At 42.2% G+C, this 21,386-nt stretch overlaps 1 protein-coding gene across 4 annotated transcripts in view; it reads left to right on the top strand.

Moving 5' to 3' along the window:
* The window catches only part of BCL11B (BCL11 transcription factor B), a 97,155-nt gene that overhangs the window by 28,215 nt on the left and 47,554 nt on the right, over positions 1-21,386 (top strand). For 2 of the 4 annotated variants that reach the window (XM_066321873.1, XM_066321872.1), the window contains exon 3: positions 14,727-14,942. The exons of the other annotated variants lie outside the window; for them this stretch is intronic. In XM_066321873.1, coding sequence (XP_066177970.1) covers positions 14,727-14,942 — 216 coding nt within the window. The remainder of the gene's footprint in view (positions 1-14,726; positions 14,943-21,386) is intronic. 4 annotated transcript variants of the gene reach the window in all.

Here is a 21,386-nt window from a genome sequence, read left to right as displayed (position 1 = left end):
CCCATCTGTGTGTGCAAGGGTATTTTTGAACAAGCCCTAACCCCTTTGAGCTTCTGTGCTGTTAGCATGCACCCTCCATCCACAAACTCCTTGGCAAAGAGTTTGGATTAAAAATGAAATCATGGGCCAGGCACTGGGGAAGGCAGTGGTGTCTCCTGTCCGCTATCACAGCCTGCACTGGTTGGTGAGGATGGATGGAGGATGGGAGGCTTCAGGGCACTTCCTGGAGCTTCAGTAGCATTGCCACCATGGGCACAGTGCCAGGAGGTGGCCTCTCCCTCATAAATAAAGGATCTAAGAAAATTTCACTTGTAAACATGTGATAGGGCCCTTCCCCATGTGAGTAGCATGAACCCCAGAGCTGGGTGGCTCAGGTGAGACCTTGTCTGAGTTTGGCTGGTTTGGCAAGTGCCCTTGCCTCCACTCTGGGTCGTTGTTCCAAGAGGAGCTGGGACTCCTCTGTGTTGCATCCCTGCAACTGGGTGCTGAGGAGGAGGATGAGGCAGGGAGGAAAGTTGAGGGTGGGGGGAAGGGGAAAAGAGAAAAGATCTGTTACAAAATCATGCGACACCCACGTAAATATTGTTTGTATGAATTGGGTCCTTCATCTTTTGTTAGCAGCAGCTTGTTAATTAACAGAAGATTAGTGCTGCTTTCTTCTGACACATGAATATATTTTGGGCTAGAAAATACTTGTACTTCATAAAACTGTGTGACTGAACAATTCAGAAAGTACCAGCGGAGCGCCGTAATGGATTCCCTTTTCATCCCCTCCCCCCTTATTCCTCCTCCTCTTGCTCTAAATGCAAGCAGATTTCTGCAGTCTAGTGCAGAAGAGACATGTTAAACACAGCTAAATAAATCATGTTTACTCTTGGCGTTCTTGGTAGTGAAAAATCTGTTGGCTGTTTTTACTTCCTTATTTCTCAGCATTTGCTTCCTACCTGTTTTTGAGCCTGTGCCCAGAAATAGTAGTTTTGTCAAACGAGTGGATTATGCCAACCAGCAGTTCTCTCTGCCAAGGAAGCTGCTGGATCGCAAAACCCGGTGACTTCTTTCTTAGAGTGACACTGAGATTCCCACTTTTCCTCCCCCCACTCCCCATTAGAATATATAATAAAAGTATTAAAATTTGGAGAAGGAGAAAATGTAACCAGATCCTGGCAGTTAAAAGCCCAGATTAAGCAAAGTCGAACTTCTGTTCTGCAAGCCCTTTTTTAAGCTGTTTGTGGAGGTGAAAGTGCTGGAGATAGTAATAATAGGAACCAGATATTTTCCCTTTCCCGTTATCATTCCATGTCCCATTCCACCACCACCACCCCTGCCCCCCCCCCCCCCCCCCCCCCCCCCGCCCCCAAATAGTAGTGGGTTTTCTTTCAAAGTTTTTCTGGTGGTTTTTTTTTTTTTTCCCTTCCCTCTACAGAGAGCTTTATGGATGGGAAGGTGAGGTAACTAAGCCTTTGTTTAACCAAATTGGCTCTGCTGTTGCAGGTCAGGCAGAGGGGGAGCTCGGGTTTTTGGTTTCAATCTTGCTCCTGACCCTGTATTGTTGGATGGCCCTATAAACCTCTTGCTTGAGTGAGGGGTTAAGCTTCCTTTGCAAGATGGGGTAAATGCAAATGTGACAAAGCAATGCACAGTGCATGTGTATATCTATATCTATTTACCTATATAAAACAAATATATATAGTGTGTCACATTTGCTGTGATCGGCAGAGTTGTGTCGAGTGGAGGGGAGTGTAGCCCAAAAGATAAATAACTCCATGTTCACAGAATCCAGGGTATTAAGTGCTCCTCTTTGACCCCAGGTGGCAACTTTTTAGTCTGGACCCATCTTCCTCACTGCTGTTATCCCAGATGTCAGTGATCCCAGATGTAACTGTAACATGGATTATGAGCCTGGTGGACTCTCCCTGTTTAGTTTTAAAATTAGAAAAAAGATCCTTTTTCCCATCAGAGCTTTGCATGTATTTACTCTTTGATCACATTGGAAGGGCCTTATCCTGTCTCCAGAGAAGCTTTAGTTCTGCTTTCAGTGGTAACAGGGATCTGGCCCATGCTGAATATTAGCATTTTAATGGCTTACTTAAAACCCCATTGCTGGTACACTCACAGGGCTCCCGGCAGGAGAAGAGTCCAGCTCTGGGGTTTTGCAGGGCAATGTTGCAGGCTGCAACGTCTGCTGAAAGAGAGGAAGCCCATTTGTCATAGATTATTAGAATTGTCAATAATAACATGTCTACAGAAGCCAAATTAATTCCTTCTTCCTCTTAGTACTAAGTCCAAGAAATGCCAGATCAGTTTCGGAACAGGGGAAAAAATAAACAGAATCAAAGTTTGTATGTTATGATCCCTCTGAATTTCTGTTGGGAATACTGTGTGATAGAAATGATATTTCCATAGAGGCACTGGCTGCCAGTTTGCTTAATTACATTAAATAGTGGTATAAACCTCTGCAGAACATAAACCTCTGTTACAGCCAGTCATTAGAATATTGAATCATAAGGAATAATGATACCAGTGCTAACGAGTTACAACAATCTTTATTATATTAGGGATTGAAGTGTTATTTAAAAAATAAGGTTTGTTGTAGCGGTTTAGGTGTGCATGCATATTTTCTCTGATCACCTATTAAGAGACTGAAGACTGGATTTGAATTTATTACGGGCAAATAAAGGGCTTGCTTCGAGGAAGAACTACTAGATTGCTGCTTATGATTTTACAATTTGATTCCACTTGTCCTTAAGGAAGGTTCATAATGCTTACTATGGAAATACCATCTACATCTAAAAAATTAGGGTTAAAAGGATGACTTTGTTGAAACTAATTACAGGCTGGTTCCGTTTTCTAGTTGGTGACATTTTAGAGATTTTGTTCGTAATGCAGGAGGTTATAGAAAGATTTGGTTAGACTGTGACATAAAGCAATAAGCTGTCATTTGAGTATATTGACATTTTCATCAGAAACAAAACAAAAGTCTACTCAGCTTTATTTTACTGAGGTGAAAGGTATGAATTTAATATTGCTTCTTCTTCCTAACCATGGATTTTTGAAGGAATTTTCTTTCCTCACCTTGTTTGTACAGTATGTCTGATTTTTTATCATTTTGGGTGTTTCTTTGAATACACTTTCCTAGCTAAGTGTGTTCAGTTTCTGTATCAAGCAGACTTGATAATAAAAAGCCTTTTTGTGTCTTATGCTTTTATGTTCTGGAGAAAGATGCTATTCCATACAAATAATGGGTAAATTGAGAGCTACGGGGAAATCTGGTCCAGAAAATATACACCTCAGAAAATAATTCTTTATGTAGAATGGTTCTTGGTTTCTTCTACTTAGCTCTTAGTTTTGTGTCACAGTGAAAGGATTACAGGGCTCTTATTACACTGCACTTGTGTTTTACCTCTCCTGGTGCAGGATTCAGTTATCCTGTCTAATTAGTGCTTGTGACTGGCCAAATTCTGTTTGGATCCAAGTCTTTGGGTAAAACTTCATTGTTCTATTTAGCAGAGGGATTGGGCACAAGTTTCCAGCATGCTTCCTTGTGCAAATGAAACGCTGGTTCACTATTTCCTTTTTTTGGCTTACATTGTAGCCTGAACTAAGTTCCTGGTTGCTGGTTTATTTATCCGCTTTCTTTCATTATTTAAAAGCTAGTTAATTTTCTAGCCGCTTTTTTATTCAGAGAGCATTATTTGCTTAGTTATGCTGGTGTCCAGTGAATTGAAGACTGAATCTTTAGATCCTCAGTGTTCTTCTCGTTTGGTGGATTGTTTTAGCATCTTCAGGTGATTGCTCTGCTCATTTAATTTGAGAGATTCAGTTATCAGACTTGGGTCTACTTGTGCACATAGCTGGAGTAGATTTCCCCTGAGAGATACAAAATATAATGGGAACCCTCAGTTTAAAAATTCCTGCTGCTCCCTCCCTCCCCAGTCGCTCACTCTGTTTTGCTTTTTCAAGTTTGCTTGGTGTTAGTGAATTGCTCTTCTAAGTGTGAAAGTGCTCCATGCACAAGGAAAAATTTGAAAATCGTAAAGGTGCCTGTTAATGTCCCTCCTTTCTCCCATTTATTTTAAAGTTATATTACTTTCAGTCTGGGATGTGTATTCACACTAGGCAGGTACACTATTTTTCACATTGAAATTCAGCACTTACGAAGTGTCTGCACTTACATTGCTTTTGGCAAGGTGTGAGCCAAAAAAAACAGAAGCTGTGATTCTCCCCCAAAGCTAATTGTTTCTGTATATTAAGTTTGTCCATCTGTGCTGCGCAGGGCCATGACATCACCTGATGGTTCTCCTTTGCATTTCCAGCAGTGAAGCAGTTAACAGTGCTGCTGCTTAATATATTGCTGTTACAGAGTCTTCTTAGTTTCCAGGACATTTAACTAAATCAGGTGGATGTCATTAGCCGATTTTCACAGATGGGGAGACTGAGGCACAGAGGGGCAGAGTGACTTCATCTGCTTCTTTTTCCCCAAGTTCCCTCCCATTCCAGGAATTGATTTTGCTGCCAAACAGCTGAAGAGCTGCTAAAGCCTCATTTTGCCTAATTCCATCAAGTTTTTAAAAATTATTATTTATTGTGAGAGATAGGGACAAAATTTAAGGAAAAAAACTAACGCTACTACTAGAAGGCAAACTTCAGAGCGAGGCAGAGATACTTACTAAGCAGCAGATCCTGCTGTTCTCTTTTCCAGAGGCCATATTCACCCTGAGGATACATGTTTGCAATGCAGCATCTGCCAGTGTGTGACTGGAACTCGGCTCTGAATGGCCAAGGCAGGGAAGTCTGGCTGGTGTTAATGACTCCTGCTTATCTGTGGCTCTTCCCTGGCCACTTCAATTCCTTAACTTTAACCACTTGACCATCCATCCTCTTGTGGTCAAGCCCTCTGATTATTTGTAGTGGCATTTCTTGCTCTAGCTGCATATATATATATTATTTTGCCCTTTGGAAGCAGCTCTTTCCATCCCCTGAGTTCCTTTATTAATTTCAGGGCCTGTTAAATCGCTACAGTTGTCTGTTGGGGTAGTTATATGTTTCAATTACTTCAGAAATATTTGCTGGTAGATAGAAATTATCATGATATAATCAGGTCTAAAATTTTTAGTACCCACAAGGATTTTTACAACCATTGAAAACTCCCCGGGACTTAATTACAAGAGTTGCGGAGAAACATTGGGAACATAGATGAACCGCTTATTGTCTACCCTTCATGCCTTTTGGGAAGAAAAATAAAAGAACAAGCCCTCCAGAAATCAGGGTGATTATTATTATTTGTTGGTTTATTGTGGTAGCTTCGGGACATGGCAGCTCACATCAGGCCACCCTTGTGTTGGACATTCCCAGAGTGAGAGCTGGGCTCTGCTGGAGAGTGTGTTGGGGCTGAACAGACCAGACAGGTGGTCAGTGGGAAGGGGAAAGCTGGGCTCCAGGACAGCATGTGCCATAGCCTGTGTGGCTCGTGCCCTGGGGTGTGCACCCGAGTGGTGAGCAAGACCACCCTGCCGAGATGAGGAAACTCCTGGTTTCATGTGTTATACTTTTAGCATATCTATTGATAGGCTTTATGATATTTTTAGACCAAATCCTGCCCTATTTTTCTGTTGCTCTTGCACCCGGTTGCTCTCATTGCCAAGGGATATAGTCCTCCTGGGGCAAAGTCTTGTGTTGGTGGGGAGGGCGCAGGGCACAGCAGGGGGAGGTGATGAATGCAGCCTTGAGTATGCCAGAGTCCTTTTCATTGTTTGTTTAACTGGGGTGAGCTAAGATGTTTCAGTTTTTCTGTTTTCGTGTTCATAGCACAGACAAGGGGTGAGGAACAAGTTTAGATAAGCATCAGGTGGGAGGAGGGTACAGGTGGTCCTGCAGGAGCCCGTGTGGAGACCTGGCTCAGAGGGATGCTGCTGTGTGGTGCCTGGATATCCCTGGGGACCGCTCACCCTGGCCTCTTAGTGGGGCCAGTAACAATCCCTACCCGTTTTCTAAAATAGGGGGTTTGGAACTTTAAAAACAGTCCTGCAGACAAGAGTGTGGGCTACTTCTGTGAATTAACATTGTCTCAAGGTAAGTAAAATTCTCCCCAGCCTGACCTTGGTGTCCAAGCCTCCAAAATGTCATATGCAAGTATGTGGATGACATAATGTAGATTTTTACACAGTGAGAGGAATTGCATGCCCTGTAGATATATTGAGATATTTATTAACCACACGGGGTATTCCAAACTCAGTTTATTTATCTTTGTAAAGTACTTCCAGATCTTTGCGTGGAAGGCACTAGAGAAATGAAAAGATTATTATTATTATTATTGTTATTATTGTTGTTGTTGTTATTACAGCATCTAACTACTGACAGGCAACCACAGCTGCATGCTCAATTCAAACCACTTAAATTTAGGGGCTGATTTTTACAATATGGACTCTTAATGCTTTTTCCCCATTGACTCCATATGCAGAAACGTGTGTTCACCTGCCCTGCAGAAGTATCATAATTCTCCAGAAAGATGAAAGTGGGGTACTTTTAAAGAAAGAATGAAAATATGGAATAAATACTAAGTATTCACATTTGCATGGTAGAATTTAATGGCCATTTAAGAAGGGGCTTCAAAGCAACCAACTGTAGGAGCTGGTAGTTGCTCCTCTGTCATTAAAAAAGAAAATGCACTGATTAAAACAAAGCCAAGGAATCTTGTAGACAAAGGATAACATTTTTGGTGTTCAAGGGTCTGACACGAGCTACAAACAGTGCAGGAAATGGAGATCTGAGTTTCACAGTCAAGCGTTTTAATCAGTAGGGTTGTGCACAGCCACTGCCGCGTGTGAGTTATGTAATATCACACTTCACCCGCCCACACGCACCCAGAGACAACAGACATCTTCGAAAGGTCTTGGCATTATTCAGAGGAAAGACTCCCAGCAATACCCTGGCATGGTGTTTAACCTTATCTTTACTTACATTTAGGCATTTCTTTGTTTGGTTTTTTTCTCTCCGTACCACCTTCTTCTTTTTTTTTTTTTTTTTTTTTTTTTTTTTTTCTTTTCTCCCTCATTCTTTTCAATGGTGCATCAATTGTGAATATTTTTGTGTTTCCAAAAATGGAGCAGATACAGGGGGAGAAATCCCATTAGCTATGTAATGTGTTTTCATGACAGCTCTGAAGGTTCTGATTGTGGCCATTTTTTGAATTTTGTAGCGTTGTCCTCATGCTGTTACTGTTATTATTTTTATTTTTGTATGGTTGAAATTTTACATTCTGAAGACACCAGTTAATTATTAAATGGTACCTAGACTGTGCTTTCTTTAGATTTTTAAATAAAAAATAATTAACCAGAGTTTTTAAAGGTCTGCAGAAAAGGCAAACAGGCCTGTGAGACCCCAGGATCTAATAACAGAAAGGTGAGTTGGTTTTCCAGTGCCCTAAGAGTTTGAAGATGTCCTTACTCTGGCTTTTGAGTAACAGAAAGAGCTCAACCACGTTTCTTTCTGGTATAATGTAGCCCTGAAGTTAACTGTTTTTCAAAGAAAGACAAAAAAAAATTAGCTGGCTGCTAATTAGATGTATTTTAACTGCAAAGTCATTTTAGCAGCTAATATTGTTACTATGTGCTTCAGTGTGAATCCTTAGTGAAGCTATTAAACTGTGAGAGCCTGAACTTATCAGACATTTTATAATGTGACTGAATTTCTGTATCCTTGTTCAGAAATCTGTGGGGAGTGGAGGACCTTTCTGGCTCAGACATGGAAAATACATTTTTTACCAACTGATTACCAGGGTGGGCAGCTGAGACCTCCTTGCATCCTCCTTTTCAGTTTTTTTTTCCTTGCTTTCTTTTCTCTGGCAATAATATTTCTTCCTTCTGTTGCACTCCCTCCTCTCCCAGACAGCAGTCAAGCCCTGCAGTGTGCCCTTTATCCAAGGAAAGGGATTTAACAGCAGGAATTGGTCTTGGTGATTTCAGGATACTTTTGACTCCTGCCTGTTGTATACAACAAGTTGGCGATTCTCAGTAGCCAGGAGGCTCTCAGCATCAGGCAGGGTCCTGCTTTTGAAAAGCAATAGCCCACAGCAGAAGGTGAACTTAGCCATCATTTTCCTACCGGTTTCTCACCCAGGATTCTTACTTTGTAATTGCTGGGTTGTGTTTCTCAGGGTTTGGATATTTCCCCCCATCTTATTGCATCGGTTGATTTTATTCTCCTTTGCACTCTAAAACAAAGTGACTGATACAATATCCAAACTGATGAAAAAGGTGATTTCCCCCCCGCTTTATTTGCTCAGATTTGAATTAGGTTATCTGCCTATCTTGTTTATGAAATTTTGTGCTGTCTTTTCTGCACAGACTGTGACTCCCAAATCTTCCACAGCTCCATTTCCATATTCCTGCGTGCTTGTTCTTTGTTAATCACTTGGCAAGCGCTTATTTGAATATTAAAAATTTCTTTAATCATCAAAGGCAGGAGCACAGCTTCATGAATATTCATATTTTTTCCCTCCTCAGACTGGATTCTAGTTCATTACCCTGCAGTAAAGCCAAACAGTCATCAATCGCGCTCATTACAGCCGCTGGCGTTTTGATTGGCTGCCTGCTGCTGGTAGCCCGCGTCCCCCATCCTCCCGCTCTCCTCCATGAGCTGTCGTGTACCTGCCAACAACAACAACAAAAAAAAATATATCAACAATGCAAGAATAAAATTTCTCCGGTTGAAAAACAACTTTGCAAACTTGTCAAGCAGTTCTCATCACTTTTTTTTTTTTCTTTTTTGGTTTTACACCAAAAATTAAAAAAAAAAAAATAGAAGAGAGAAACTTGAGCTTTAGAAATGAATATTTGTCAAGAGAGTTGACGTAAGTTTCATTTGCATAATGACTTTGTACTTCTGCATTAATAAAATTTGCATATGAAGCCATGTTAATTACTCCTGATCATGCTTTTTGCATTCATGCATAGTAATTTTCTCCGACTTGTGAGAATTAATGTCTTGGCATGGGGGGAGGAAGGGGGGGAGTTGGGGTGCTGTCAAATTTCTGTGCCAGTGCCCCTCACTCACACTCTTTCTCCTCCTTGCTCACCATGTCGTCGTTCTTGATCTATGACTCATTTATGCATTATCATACAAAATTCTTGGGAGAAAGAAATGTATCAATTCAAAGGGAATCCTTGTCTGCCAAAATGAAAAAATCCTGAGCAAAATACAACAAGAAATCTCTTCCCTTCTCTCCTTCTTCTCTACCTGGTGCAACTTTTTCATTTACATCTTGAACAAAGTTTTAGTCTAAGCATCACAATCAGTGTGGGGAAACTGCTCCCAAACCACGGTGCGTGTGCTGGGGGGAGAGGTGAAAGCTGGTGTGCAGGTGTGTCTGGCTGAGTGCTGGACTCTGGGTGTGTACAGTTGTGTGTCTGCCCACATCAGGGAGTCCTTCTGCTTTTCCTGGGGGATGCTGTGTGTGCCTACCCCTCTCAATCCGTGTGGGCATTGCTCTGCTGGTCGCTGTTGGAAGTTTTTGTGCATGTGTGTATTTGGAAGTGTGTTTCTGTGTGTGCATGTGTGTGTGCTTGTGCGTGTTTGCTTCCCAACCCTGTTGGTGTCTGCAAAAGGAGGCATGGCAGAGAGACAATACTATCAGGTGGGAACAGTCCAAGGGTAGGATACACATAAAGACAACTTGTTTTAGAAAAAGCTTGGAAAAAAAAATCTGTTGGAGAGATTAGTGGATAGATTTGTCTATCATTTTTGGAAACCTGCTGCAATGGTTCATGTAAAACCCCTCTCAAAACATCTGCAGTATTTTCCCTGAACATGATGGGCACAGGGCAGGGATGATGCCTCAGCCTGCACTCCAAATTTGTAGCCATACACTGTTGGAACAGATGTTTTTCTTTTTATTGAAATAGAGTTTTTAATAATGGAACTGAGCTTTATTCTCTAAGCAGCTATTGATAGGATTTTCTATCCCCAAACAGGCACGGAGAAACATGTATAAAAACTTGGTTCGTGCCCTGTCAAGCAGCTCACGTGTTCACCTCCCTGTCTGTCTGTACACAGATACACACCCAGGCACCCACCCAGCCAAGCACATAGCCCCCCTGGGACACAACAGCTATAAGTGGCTGCAGTCACATGTGACATGAGATGTAAAGCCAGGTCTCTTAATTTAATATTGCTTACCCTGCTCTAAGCCACGATGAGGTGGGACATTTTGAATGCTGCTTTGGCTCCTTCTTTCTATTTTGTTCAGGGACTTTTCTGCAGATGTGCCAGAGGAACGTGGTGTTTTAAGTACACCTTATCTTATGCCCAGTCATGCCTAGGCTCTGGGAGAGGGGCAACAAAAAGATGCAATTTACGCCTTGATTGTGGCTTTTGTCAGGTTCATCTAGGCTTTTCCATTTTCCATCTAGGGTCATGTCCAATTTACCTTATTTTCTTCTTTGCAAGTTTAAAAATAGCAGAAAGAGAAAAAAAATTTCCTCTTAGTGGTGCATTGGAGTCAACATCATCTGTAAGCTACTGCCATGTACAGGTCCTGAGGATATGCTGAGCTTGTTTAAAGCACAGGAACAAAATCTTCCTTTACCATCAGCAATGCAGATGTTTTATTTACACGGTGACAGTCCCTGTGTGTGTTTCACACTCATGCTATGTGCAAAACTCTCCTTTGAATCCGTGCAGAATGAATGCAGAATATATAATTGAGATCTGCAGTGCAGGTGAGTGATTTCCCAGTGCTGACCCAAGAGGAAAATCGAGCCTCACGCATTGTGTCAGGGATGTCCGAGGGACACATTGCTGCATGTGTGTGCCTGCTCTCCCCATCCAGATGGGATATTTGCCTCTAAGATTGCACTGCAGTTCTTGCGGTTTGCTTTCCCTTTAGTGCTGATTGTGGCTGTGCCCTTTGTGGCAGTCAGGGGCTCACAGGTGTGTTTTCTCTTTGAAACCTCTATGCAATGGGATGTGGTTGATTGGACGTAGAATTCCAGAGACCAGTTCCTCTCCCTTGCCTTTTGCTGTGTGCGGCTGAACAAAAAACTCTCAGCACCACCTTAAGATTCTATCTATCTATCTATCTATCTATCTATCTATCTATCTATCTATCTATCTATCTATCTATCTATCTATCTCTCTTTATTTATGTTCATTTTGTGTTTGTCTGTCATCTGTAACAGTTAAGTTGAAGAACCTCCATCTTAATTTTCAACTTTAAATAGATCCCTTATGGACTAAAAATCACACATAGGATCCCACGGAGAGGAACTGAAGAGATAAAATGGGAATATGTTCCTAGCAAATACAAGCTGAGTATTTTTGAACACAAGTGTTATTTTTTCTATAGCTATGAAGAGATATCATGCACCTAAAGGTGAACCCCTCCTTTTTTCCTTGCCTTTTCTTGAGGCCACTGGATATGATTTCCATCTTCGTCATTTTCCACTTGATCTGATTCTGTAGGACTGTCCTGATTAGAAACAAAGAAGTAAACCTTGAAGTGGTAGCAAAGAGGAGGAGGAATCTTCTGATTTGGCTTTGCTTGTAGGGACAGACTTAAGTCTCGTGGTCTGGCAACTGCATGATATTTGTCTTAGTGCTGGACTTGTGAATGCTGGTGGTAATCCCTGATCATCTACCAGAGTCTCTCTTGGTCCACTCTTTTTCTCCCTTACCAATCCTTTATTTTGTGATGCTAGGTTAGCAGTTTTTAGATTTCCTCAAATTTGCATCAAATCATAGAATCATAGAGTGGTTTGGGTTGGAACAGATGCCCCTGCCATGGTCAGGGACACCTCAAAGACCATCCAACCTGGTCTCAGTACAGTTCTTTGGGCAACTTGTTCCAGTCTCTCACCACCCTTACAGTAAAGAATTTATTTCTAAAACCTAATCTACACCTATCTCTGTCAGTTTAATTCCATTGTCTCTTATCCTACCATCACATATCCTGTAACAAGTCCCATATTGACTCCCTTGTCAGCCCCCTTCAGGTACTGGAAGGCTGCTATAAGATTTTCCCAGACCCTCACTTCTCCAGGGTGAGGTAAAAAAAAAAAAAAGAATTTCTGAATGACAGTTTCAGTTCCATCTATTCACTGGCATCTGGTTCATACAGCTCTTCTGGTAAAATTGTTAGGTACTTTTTAAAACAGATTGCTGTTTTGCCCCCTCTGGCACTGTTGGGAGGCTCTTGCAGGATCCCTCTGACCAGATGGTGAGAAACCTCCTATTTGAGACCTTTATTCCCTTTCCACACCAGGGACGTGCTGAGTAAGATCTGGGAGGGCCTTCCTTGATGAGACCTTTTGCGTCTTCTTGCATACCTCGGGGCTGTGCAAAATGCATTAAATTCATTGTTGATGGACGTGTGGGACACACAAGAGCTAAAGAGAAGGCTGTTACTCTCAGGATAGTGTTGTGTGGCAGGGCCCCTGGACTTCCACATTAAAGTCCCATGCAGTGGAGTCAGATGATGCATTTGGTGGGCTTTATATAGTTTCTCTGTATGATTAGCTCCTTCAAAACCCATAGTAAGGCATCATGATATGTAGAGGGCCAAGTGATTTCAAGACCTGTGCCCTTACTCATGGTGAGATCACAGACACATCTCAGTGTAACTTGAGATGTAGCTGCCCTGTAGTTCTGGTCTAAATCCCCATTTCAAGTTCATGAATTTCCAAGCTAGGAAAAGTATCCGGGCAGCTCAACACAGCCTGGTAATTTTTATTAGATTAGGAGTATAAGTTACAATTGTTAAGTCATTCGACAGAATCTGTATTTTTTCCTTATTCCATGAAAAAAGCAAACATTATTCGTATCTGTTACAATGGCAGTAGAGTGGTGCCTACACACATAGAATCCATGTCCAACATCAGTTTCCACATGCACAGCACACGGTCTTGCCAGAAATGCAATATAGGTATGATCTGGATAGTGGTTATCATACCTGCTTGTATAGTAGTTCCAGAGAGATCAAAGAGTTACAAAAGTCAAGCAACAGAGCTCCCAAAAAAAAAAAAAAAAAAAAAAAAAAATCCTTCCTTGTCCCACAAGCCACAGACATGGCTTCTATTTAAAACCAGTCCTCACAAAACAGCACAAATTTTATCCTCAATGCTTGAAGCTCAAGTATTTACACAGGGAATTTAGACTCTTCACTTGTGGTTTTGGCAAAAGCTTCACACAAATGTTTTGCACTGGTGGTCTCTTAGCCATTTAAGATAAACGCCAAAATCAAATGCAGTCCTTGCAGACTGGAGCGCTGGATGCTGTGCCAAGGATGAAGTATCCCCATTTGCCTCACATGTGTAGCTGTCAGATCAACATGCAGGCCTGGTTTCCAAACACATACTCTCAAGGTGGAGAGACTCCCTTGGAAAATGTTGCATGGTTAGGGTCAAAAGGAGCATGGATAAGTATTATTCCTTGCTGCCACAGTGTAGGTTCCTTTAGGAAATGTTTTTTCTAGGGTTGGAGGGAACACAGATAAATATTTCTGCTTGCTGCCACGGTGTTTGCATCTATCCTCAAGGTGCATGCTCACACACAGCCAGAGATGCTACTGTTTAGAAAGAAAGCATTCGCCAGAAGGTACCCCACAATTAGCACACATATTTCCTGATCTAAATACAGGGGGAAACTGTGGTTTCTGATCTACCACTGTGCGGTAACTGTTGGCAAATGCCAACTTTTTAATGGCGACTACTCCACCATGTATCTTCATTTAGAAATTTGCCTTAATTAGTAGCTACCCTTTAGTTAATAACTAAGTGGCAGGAATAGTTTGAAATGGAGGGATTGGGATTCCCAATGGATGGAAAGTGGTGCTGTTCACTCAGCTTCCCTTTAAACTCTGCCAATTCATGCCAGCCAAAAATGTGACTCCTACACGATTCTGTGTGTGTGTGTCTGTATTTGTGCAGGTGTATGTCGATATTTAAGACTTGTATCTTAGTTTTTCAAAGCCACAGAGTTCAGTTTGGACTAGTGCCAGGAGGAGCGAGCATTTCCAGTGGAGCAGGAGAAAACTCTTAAATACAGCTTTTAATGGCAGGTGATTCCTAGAGGGGTTAAAATAAATAATAAGGTTGGAGGTTACAATATAATCTTTTAGCTACCAGGAAAAAGGTTGTTCCCTTCCTCGCAGGCTCAGTAGGGAATCAGCCTGCATAATCGGGGCATGCAAAATGCACAACTGGCTGCAGCTCAAGCGGGAAGGCAGCACATGGCCGCCAAGGCTTCCTTCTGGGAGCTCGGCTCCTGGCACCTTGCTGAAGCCATTTGAGCTCTAAGTCACCGCACTTTGTCCAGGCTGGTGTGTAGAGCCCCCTTCAGCGGTGGCTCGGCAGAAAGCCTGCCCAGTTTGTGTCGGCTCAGTGCATTAACACAGCCATAAACAATTATCCCCCTTTTGAGCTGGTCCCTGAGCAAGTGCTGGTGGCGACGCCCGCCGCCTCTGGCTCTGCTCCGTGCCAAGGCTGGCCATCCCCCACCTTCACCACGCTCCATGCCCACGCAGGCTCTCAGCCTGGGTTCGCAGGTCCTCCAGGTCTCTTCTTATTCTTCTCCCACCCAGCATGAGCCCGCCAGCCTCAGCCGGGCCCAGAGAGGGGTTCAGACCAAGCGTGTTGTGCGTTAGGCAGCCAGCCCCCACTTCGCTTGTTTGATGCCTCCTCTGTCCCTTCAAACTTAGATCCGACTGACAGTTTTTTCTATTGTTTTTTCTCCAGGGCCGTCCAGGCCTGCAAACCTGCCGGGGGCTCCCATAGCTGCCTCCTCCCACCCTCACACATCCGTGATCACGTCACCTCTCCGCGCACTGGCCTCCCTCCCGCCCTGCCTTAGCCTGCCCTGCTGTGGTGCACGTGCAGTCTCAGTTGGCGGGACTCAGACTGAGATTCAGACTGAGACGTCAGGCACATTTGGATGTCATTGTCAGTTGTCAGGTAATAGAAATACTTTTTTTTTGTTGCTATCTGAAGGTCAGTAGTGCTGCCAAGTGATGTCGTCTTTGCTGTGGGAGAGCTGCCTTTGCTGGGTCGCATGGGGAAGGCAGAGAAAATGCCATAAACCCCTCCCTCAACACTTCCCGTCCTCCTTCCCTCTCCACCCTGGAAGAGGATGGGGAGTGGGAAAGGGCATGCGACTCCCTTCATTTCCTCATCCCTCCCCTCCTGCCTGCCCACCCTCAGTTGTCACCTGCGGCCACTGCTTGGCCGTTTGTGCCATGTTGTGAACAAATGTCTGAGACTCCCTGCAGAATGTGATACCCCAGTATCAAGATTTCATCTCTCTAGGCTGTTTATTTTAAGCTTAATTGGATAACATTTAACATCTGAGGTATTTTTATTTCCTTCTTTTTTGCCCTTCCTCCTCAATCATCCATATTGAAGGCTCTCCTCCGCATCCATGTGTACACAGGATGTATGTGCTCCATGCTGTGTTCTCCCTTGCTTTGAGAAAATGCTCCTTGGTAATTCACCATGCATCCCTGGTCTCTTACCCCATCAGTTTTTCTTTTCCTTTATTCCTTTTGGATCCCTGACTTTTTATCACCACGAGGAGGGGAAAGTGGTGTGAAAATGAAGGCACACCAAGCTAGCCAGAGAGAATACGGACATATTGTCACCAGACCCCATCATTTCAGACTCAGTGATCTCTTTGAAATCAGTGGGTGTTTCTGAGCATGGTTCAGTTGCAAGGCTCGGTCTATGCTGAACTGTGGGCTGGTGAGGTGAAAATGGGAAGGGTTTAAAAGAAAATACAGATGTGGAAAAATCCACAAATGTTTATGGACTCTCACTGTGGTGGGCCAAACCCCACAGCTCTCATTCATGATTATGTGTATGTAGTTTTAATAAAGAGTTCCCTAAATGATACTGGATAAGTAAAGCATGAGGACCAAAGGATTCAGAGAGACAGCAATGACCCTCCGGAGTGAAGCCTTTGGGAAATGGCTCATTTCTCCCCTGAAGCTGGCAAGACTTTGTTGTGCTAGCTTTTTGCTTCCACAAGCACTGGTACCGCTTAGCTACAGTATGGTGCTCCTGTACCTCTCTCATTGATGTAATAAAGTGAGAAAAAAAGTTTTGCAAGACATTAAAAATTTGTGTCTTGGAAACCCTGGGTCTTGAAAGATAAAATATTTTCAGGAGGAGTCTAAGAGCACTCTGCAGGGTGCTGTGTAGATCTTGGGTGAAGCTCAGGGCACACAGAGAAGGCTCCCATGCTGCCTGGAAGGTGCTCATTCTGCACCAATCCGCCTCCACTGGCACACAGGCTCTGGGCTTGTAGCAATGTGCTGTGTGGTGAGATGCTATCAGTAAACCCAGAGTCTGGTTAAATCTTCTGTCCAGGCTGCTGTGTGGCGGGGGATGCTGTTTTAATCAAATTCTACTTCATCAGCCTCAGCAGACTAACCAACTGGCCTGAGATGGATGTTGAGACAGGCTCTTGCAAATGGTTTGCATTGGATCAGGAAGTCAGAAAGCTTCCCTGCTTTCTCTCCTCTCAGGGACCAGTAAACCAAACTGAAACTGGTCTCATGTTTTGCTGTCCTCTGTCTTCACTGTATGTGTAGTATGCACGTGCATGCCTTCAGGAGGCACGTAGTTGTAACACTGAACTGGATACCCTGGTTCCCTCTTGCTTCTCATGCCAGCAGCTAGTGGGAATGGAAGCAAGTACACCTAAAAATAGAAAAGGAAGGAAGGAATAACTTATTAAAGAATGTGGGAAAGGTGAGGCTTTTGTACTTTGCGTACTTGGAGTTCTCACTTTGGAGTTCTGTGCTGTGAGTTTTCAGAATTGCCTGTTTGCTGGGAGAGTGATGCCAGGTCTGTGGAGAGGGAGACCTGTTATCCTGGCTTCCTGTAATTACTGCTGCAGTCTGCAACACTTAGAGAATAGGTTTTACCAAAGTGCATTCTACATGTTTATGACAGTAGCTGGTCAAGGTCTGCTTGAAAGAAACATTTTCTTCCCTTGAAAAAGGAGATTATGTTCTACTTAACCCTTTCTTAGCTCCCATAGTATTCACTGTACGTGAGCCTAGGCATAGCCATAGCTTAAACCCCCCAGCAAGGGTTATGGGATCTTTCTGTCACCCAAAATGTTTTGTGGAAATGATAGAAAAGTGAGTTCTTTGTGTTGATTAATAATCTAGTGACAATCCCTGCATTGTGCCCTCTTTTTTTAATATAGACATTTACAACAGTCACTTGCTCCAGCTTTAGAGATCAGCTTGTCTCTCTGACTTGATTAGCCTTTTATTCTGTCAGCCCTGTTCTTGCTTCTGAGGAATTGGTTACTTCTTTGAACAAAAGCCATCAGCAGTTCCTGCCTCCCCTCATCCTTCATCATTTCTTACCTTTCCTGTTTTTCAGCATTTATTTAATTCAGGACCTGGAGATTTTCCATGCAGTTCTCAAGCAGACTGCGACTCTGATGGCTTGAAGTTGCAGGTACTACAAAATCTTTGCCGGGCGCCCACAAACTGGGCCCTCAAGAGTCCCTCACAGCAGTTTGTGGTGGAGAATCCAAAAGTCTGGCTGCTGGTGGGATTTGGGGTACACGCGTGAAAACTGCATTTGGAAATCTCTGACCTAGATAAGATTGTCTGGGATGCCGAGTAGTGTTCAGTCATGCACAGAGGAAGTTGTGCTGCCTCATCCAGAGCTGTTAGTGATCTTTAGAAAATGTGCTGCTGATAGTTTCAATTACAGCAAATGGTGCTGGGAGGTCTGCTTGGATGTCCACTGTGCTGCTCAGCCGGTGCTGATCGTGGTCCTCTATGTCTTTGTTCAATTCTTCATGTTCAAGGCACCCCAGCGTGAGGAATTTGCAAGTAAACGTCCATGTTTTTTCATGTGATTTTAAAAAAATCTCTTATCACCAGTTCGATCTCTCTCAGTCTATTTATTTATTTATATATTTTGGCCCAGAAGCTTTTGTCAGTTGAATTGGGGTCTCCCGTTCAAATGTTTTTAGTGCCTATTTAATTAGAAGTTGGAATAGAGTAATGAAATTCACAGGGTTGTGTAGCTTGGATCTAAAATATAAATGGGCAAAGCATTCATTTTGCTTTACCCTTTGCCAGATTAGGGTGCTTTTTTGAGCCTGCTTTTTATTTCATTTCAATGAATTGCAACTGCTCAGAGTAACTGTAAAACACACACTTTTTTTTTTTTTTTGCATAACAGAGACATGCAAATGATTGTTGAGAGACATAATTATGTAAAGAAAAGTATATGTCTTTGTGCATGCACACATACACTGCAATGCTTTGTGTGGGGCTATTTTTTCACAATACATCTTCATAAGGCTCTTTTTATGATGCTGATTTATTAATATTGTACATTAAGGCTTAAATTGTCAAAGCTGCCTAAGAGATTTGGATGCCCATTTCCCATTAAAGTTAACGAGAAATGAGCATTGAAAATCTCAGCACAGAAGTGCACGGCACTTTACAGTGTGTTCTCCAAAGAAAAAAGTCCCTGCCTTGAAGATACTATGGTGCAAAAGCCCCAAGAAGAGGATCGAAATCAGCATAAGACAAAGGGGATTGTAATGCCACAGAGAATAATTTATCCCCTGTGCCTGCATTCAGATATATACCTGGTCCAAATTCTTTGGACCTGAGCCTGAGAGTGAGGGTTTTATATACCCTGTAAAGATAATTAAATCTGTCCAATACACATATATTCATCTAACCAGTGAAACTGCTTCCTTCCCACATGTAGGCTGATGGAAGGAGGTGGAAAGCAATTATGATACTTAGTTGCATGTATAAAAACAGCAAGTGGGCATGGACAGCAGTGATTAATAGACAGGGCTGTTAAATTTAAGGTCTAAAACAGAGGAAGGCATGGGGCCGTATCTCAGAAGAGAGGAACAAGCTCCTGCTAATTCAAGGAATCAGCTGTGTTAGTCATTAGGACATTCTGAAAATCACAGTCATCTTGTAAAGTTAATATTCATTTACTTGGCTACTGAAATTCTACTTACTGCTTCATTTAACTAGTCTGGTGTTTTCTTGGCAGAGGTTAAAGTGACAGTAAAGATAAAAGCAGTCCCTGTAACTAAATCATAGATTTTAAAAGAATACTTTTTCATCCATCTGTTGTATCACCGTATTCATTTTATGTTGGTTTTATAACTGAAGTCAGCCAATGAGAAGAGCTAGATTAGACCACCCTGCTGTAAAAAGCTTGATGCAATTAATACAGTCTGTCTAGAAAGAAGTATTATTTCAAAAACTTTTATGTTAATGATATGGTATGCACTCGGCACATTTCTTACTTGAACAAGAAGCAAGCTTTTGTTCACTCCAGACTGGGTTTTATTAACACAGGAGGATCAATGGAAAACAAAACAGTAATCAGAGCAGAGAATACAAACTCATCCAGAAAAAACCTCCTAACTCATCATATCCCAGGACAATGGCTGATACTCTACTCTTCATTTTTTGCTGAGTGGAGTCTCAAAAAAAAAAAAAAAAAAAAAAAAAAAAGAAAGGTGCAAAAAAAATTTATTTCTCTTTTTTTGGTGGTTTTTTTTGAAAGGAGAAAGAAGAATTTGGTATTAAGTGTCAGAGGACAGACAAAGGTCTATAGTTTCCCTGAGAGCCTTTATAAATGTATCTTTTAATTCTGCTGCAGAAAGAAGAGGTTTGCTTGAAATACTGGCTAACATTCAGAAAAGATGTTCCTATGAGTCATGGTTACATGTATTTATTTATTTTAGTGAAATATTTAATGCATTCTATAGTGGAATTGACTTTGTGGACAGTACTTACAGAGTGCAGGGATGTGTGAAAGATGTATACACTGAAAAGAGTAATGCATCAGTCTGAGTGCACGCATCCATCTTTACACCTATCTATCAATCTCTGTGTTCATTCGTCTACCCAAGTATTAAAATCATATGTGACCTGCTGTCTAGGCAGCTCCCTGTCTCACTAGATATTAAAATCAGATCCAAACTCAAAATAGGTGATCTAACACAGACTGGGTTTTTTGACTGAATGGTGTGTTTGTCAAGAGGCAGCGAAGAGACCTTAAAATTGCAAAGAGGTGACTAAAATGAGGGTGCTGCTAAAATGAGGGGCAGGGTCGCTGGCAATGTGAGCATGGCTGTGGCTTTGTTCTAGACAGATGGCTGATCACTATAACTTTGTAAATCCTAATTATGTCAAGTTAAGAACCAGCAGGAGCAATACTGATATTTAAAGGTGCTTTAAAGCGGATGCTTGCTATTTCCAGACAACCTAGGAAAAAAAGAAAAGCCCTTAATTGTGATATTAATGGGTGGAACTGAATCTGGTAATCTTGGAACCAAAAGGTTCAAGGCAGCGTTGCCTGCAGTAAGGACAATGGTTCCAACATTGAGAGAGTTAACTCAATCGCATACCACTACACTGAGCCCGAGAGTCTGAACTCTTCAAACGCTCCAAATGGAGAGCTAAATCAAAGAATCCTGTTTCAAATCCATCCAAGATGTTGCTGTTTTTCTCCTCTGACAGGAGAAGCATTTGGAAGTGCAGTTTCTTTCTTTTTTTATAGCTGTCTTAAAAAGGAGTTTGGATGTTTAGCACAGCTGGTGCTCATTACATTATGCACTATCAATAAAATAGCATGTGTAATTAATTTTTAATGCAGTGCTGTATGCAGCGCTTTAAAGCAGTTACTGTATGGGGAGAGCCGACACCGGTCACTGACATCAGAAATATTGAAATAGAGGGCTAGATTTTGCATTTTTAAAGGATATATGTGAGAGTGGGGGAAGGGTAGTTCCCAGCCAGCAATTCTCTGGCCACAATCAAATTTAAAAATAAAGGAACAAGATGGATGAAGGTGATTTTATAATTTTTTTATTGGAATTAATGAATTTTTGTCCTTTTGGAGTTTGCTGAGTTATGGCTGGATTAGGAGAGGTGACTTTAGGGTATAGGTAAGGACCAGGAGAGCGCACAGCAGGAGATCCATATTTGTTAAAGCACAAAGAGGCTTTGGTGGTATCAGGTGGAAGATAAGGCAAAAAAGGAGCTTATGGGAAAGCAAAGGAAGGACATTTCTGTTCTATCTCATTGAACAGGATCTTTTTTTCATTGCAGGGCTTCTTTTTTGTGCCTTATTGCTCCCATTAGTAATAACCCAAATTTTTTCCCCTTGATTCATTGAACATTTGGGAGTACTGGTAGTTTGGAAGGGAAAGAGTACAAAGAGGCACCACTGATAACATGGTTTGTGCTCCTCTGACAGAAGACTGAAATTAGGGTCTTCTTTTTGCATGGCAGTACTTTCCACAAGACCACCATCGTGAGTGAAGATTGATTTAATTAGGCACAGTAGGAAAGTTTTGGGCACCATCATGATTCTCAGCAGCCATTA

This window comes from Sylvia atricapilla, chromosome 6, assembly GCF_009819655.1.
Source record: "Sylvia atricapilla isolate bSylAtr1 chromosome 6, bSylAtr1.pri, whole genome shotgun sequence".
NCBI classification, from domain to species: domain Eukaryota; kingdom Metazoa; phylum Chordata; class Aves; order Passeriformes; family Sylviidae; genus Sylvia; species Sylvia atricapilla.
Note: the sequence above shows the minus strand (reverse complement) of the source record. Positions and strands in the feature narration are given on the sequence as shown.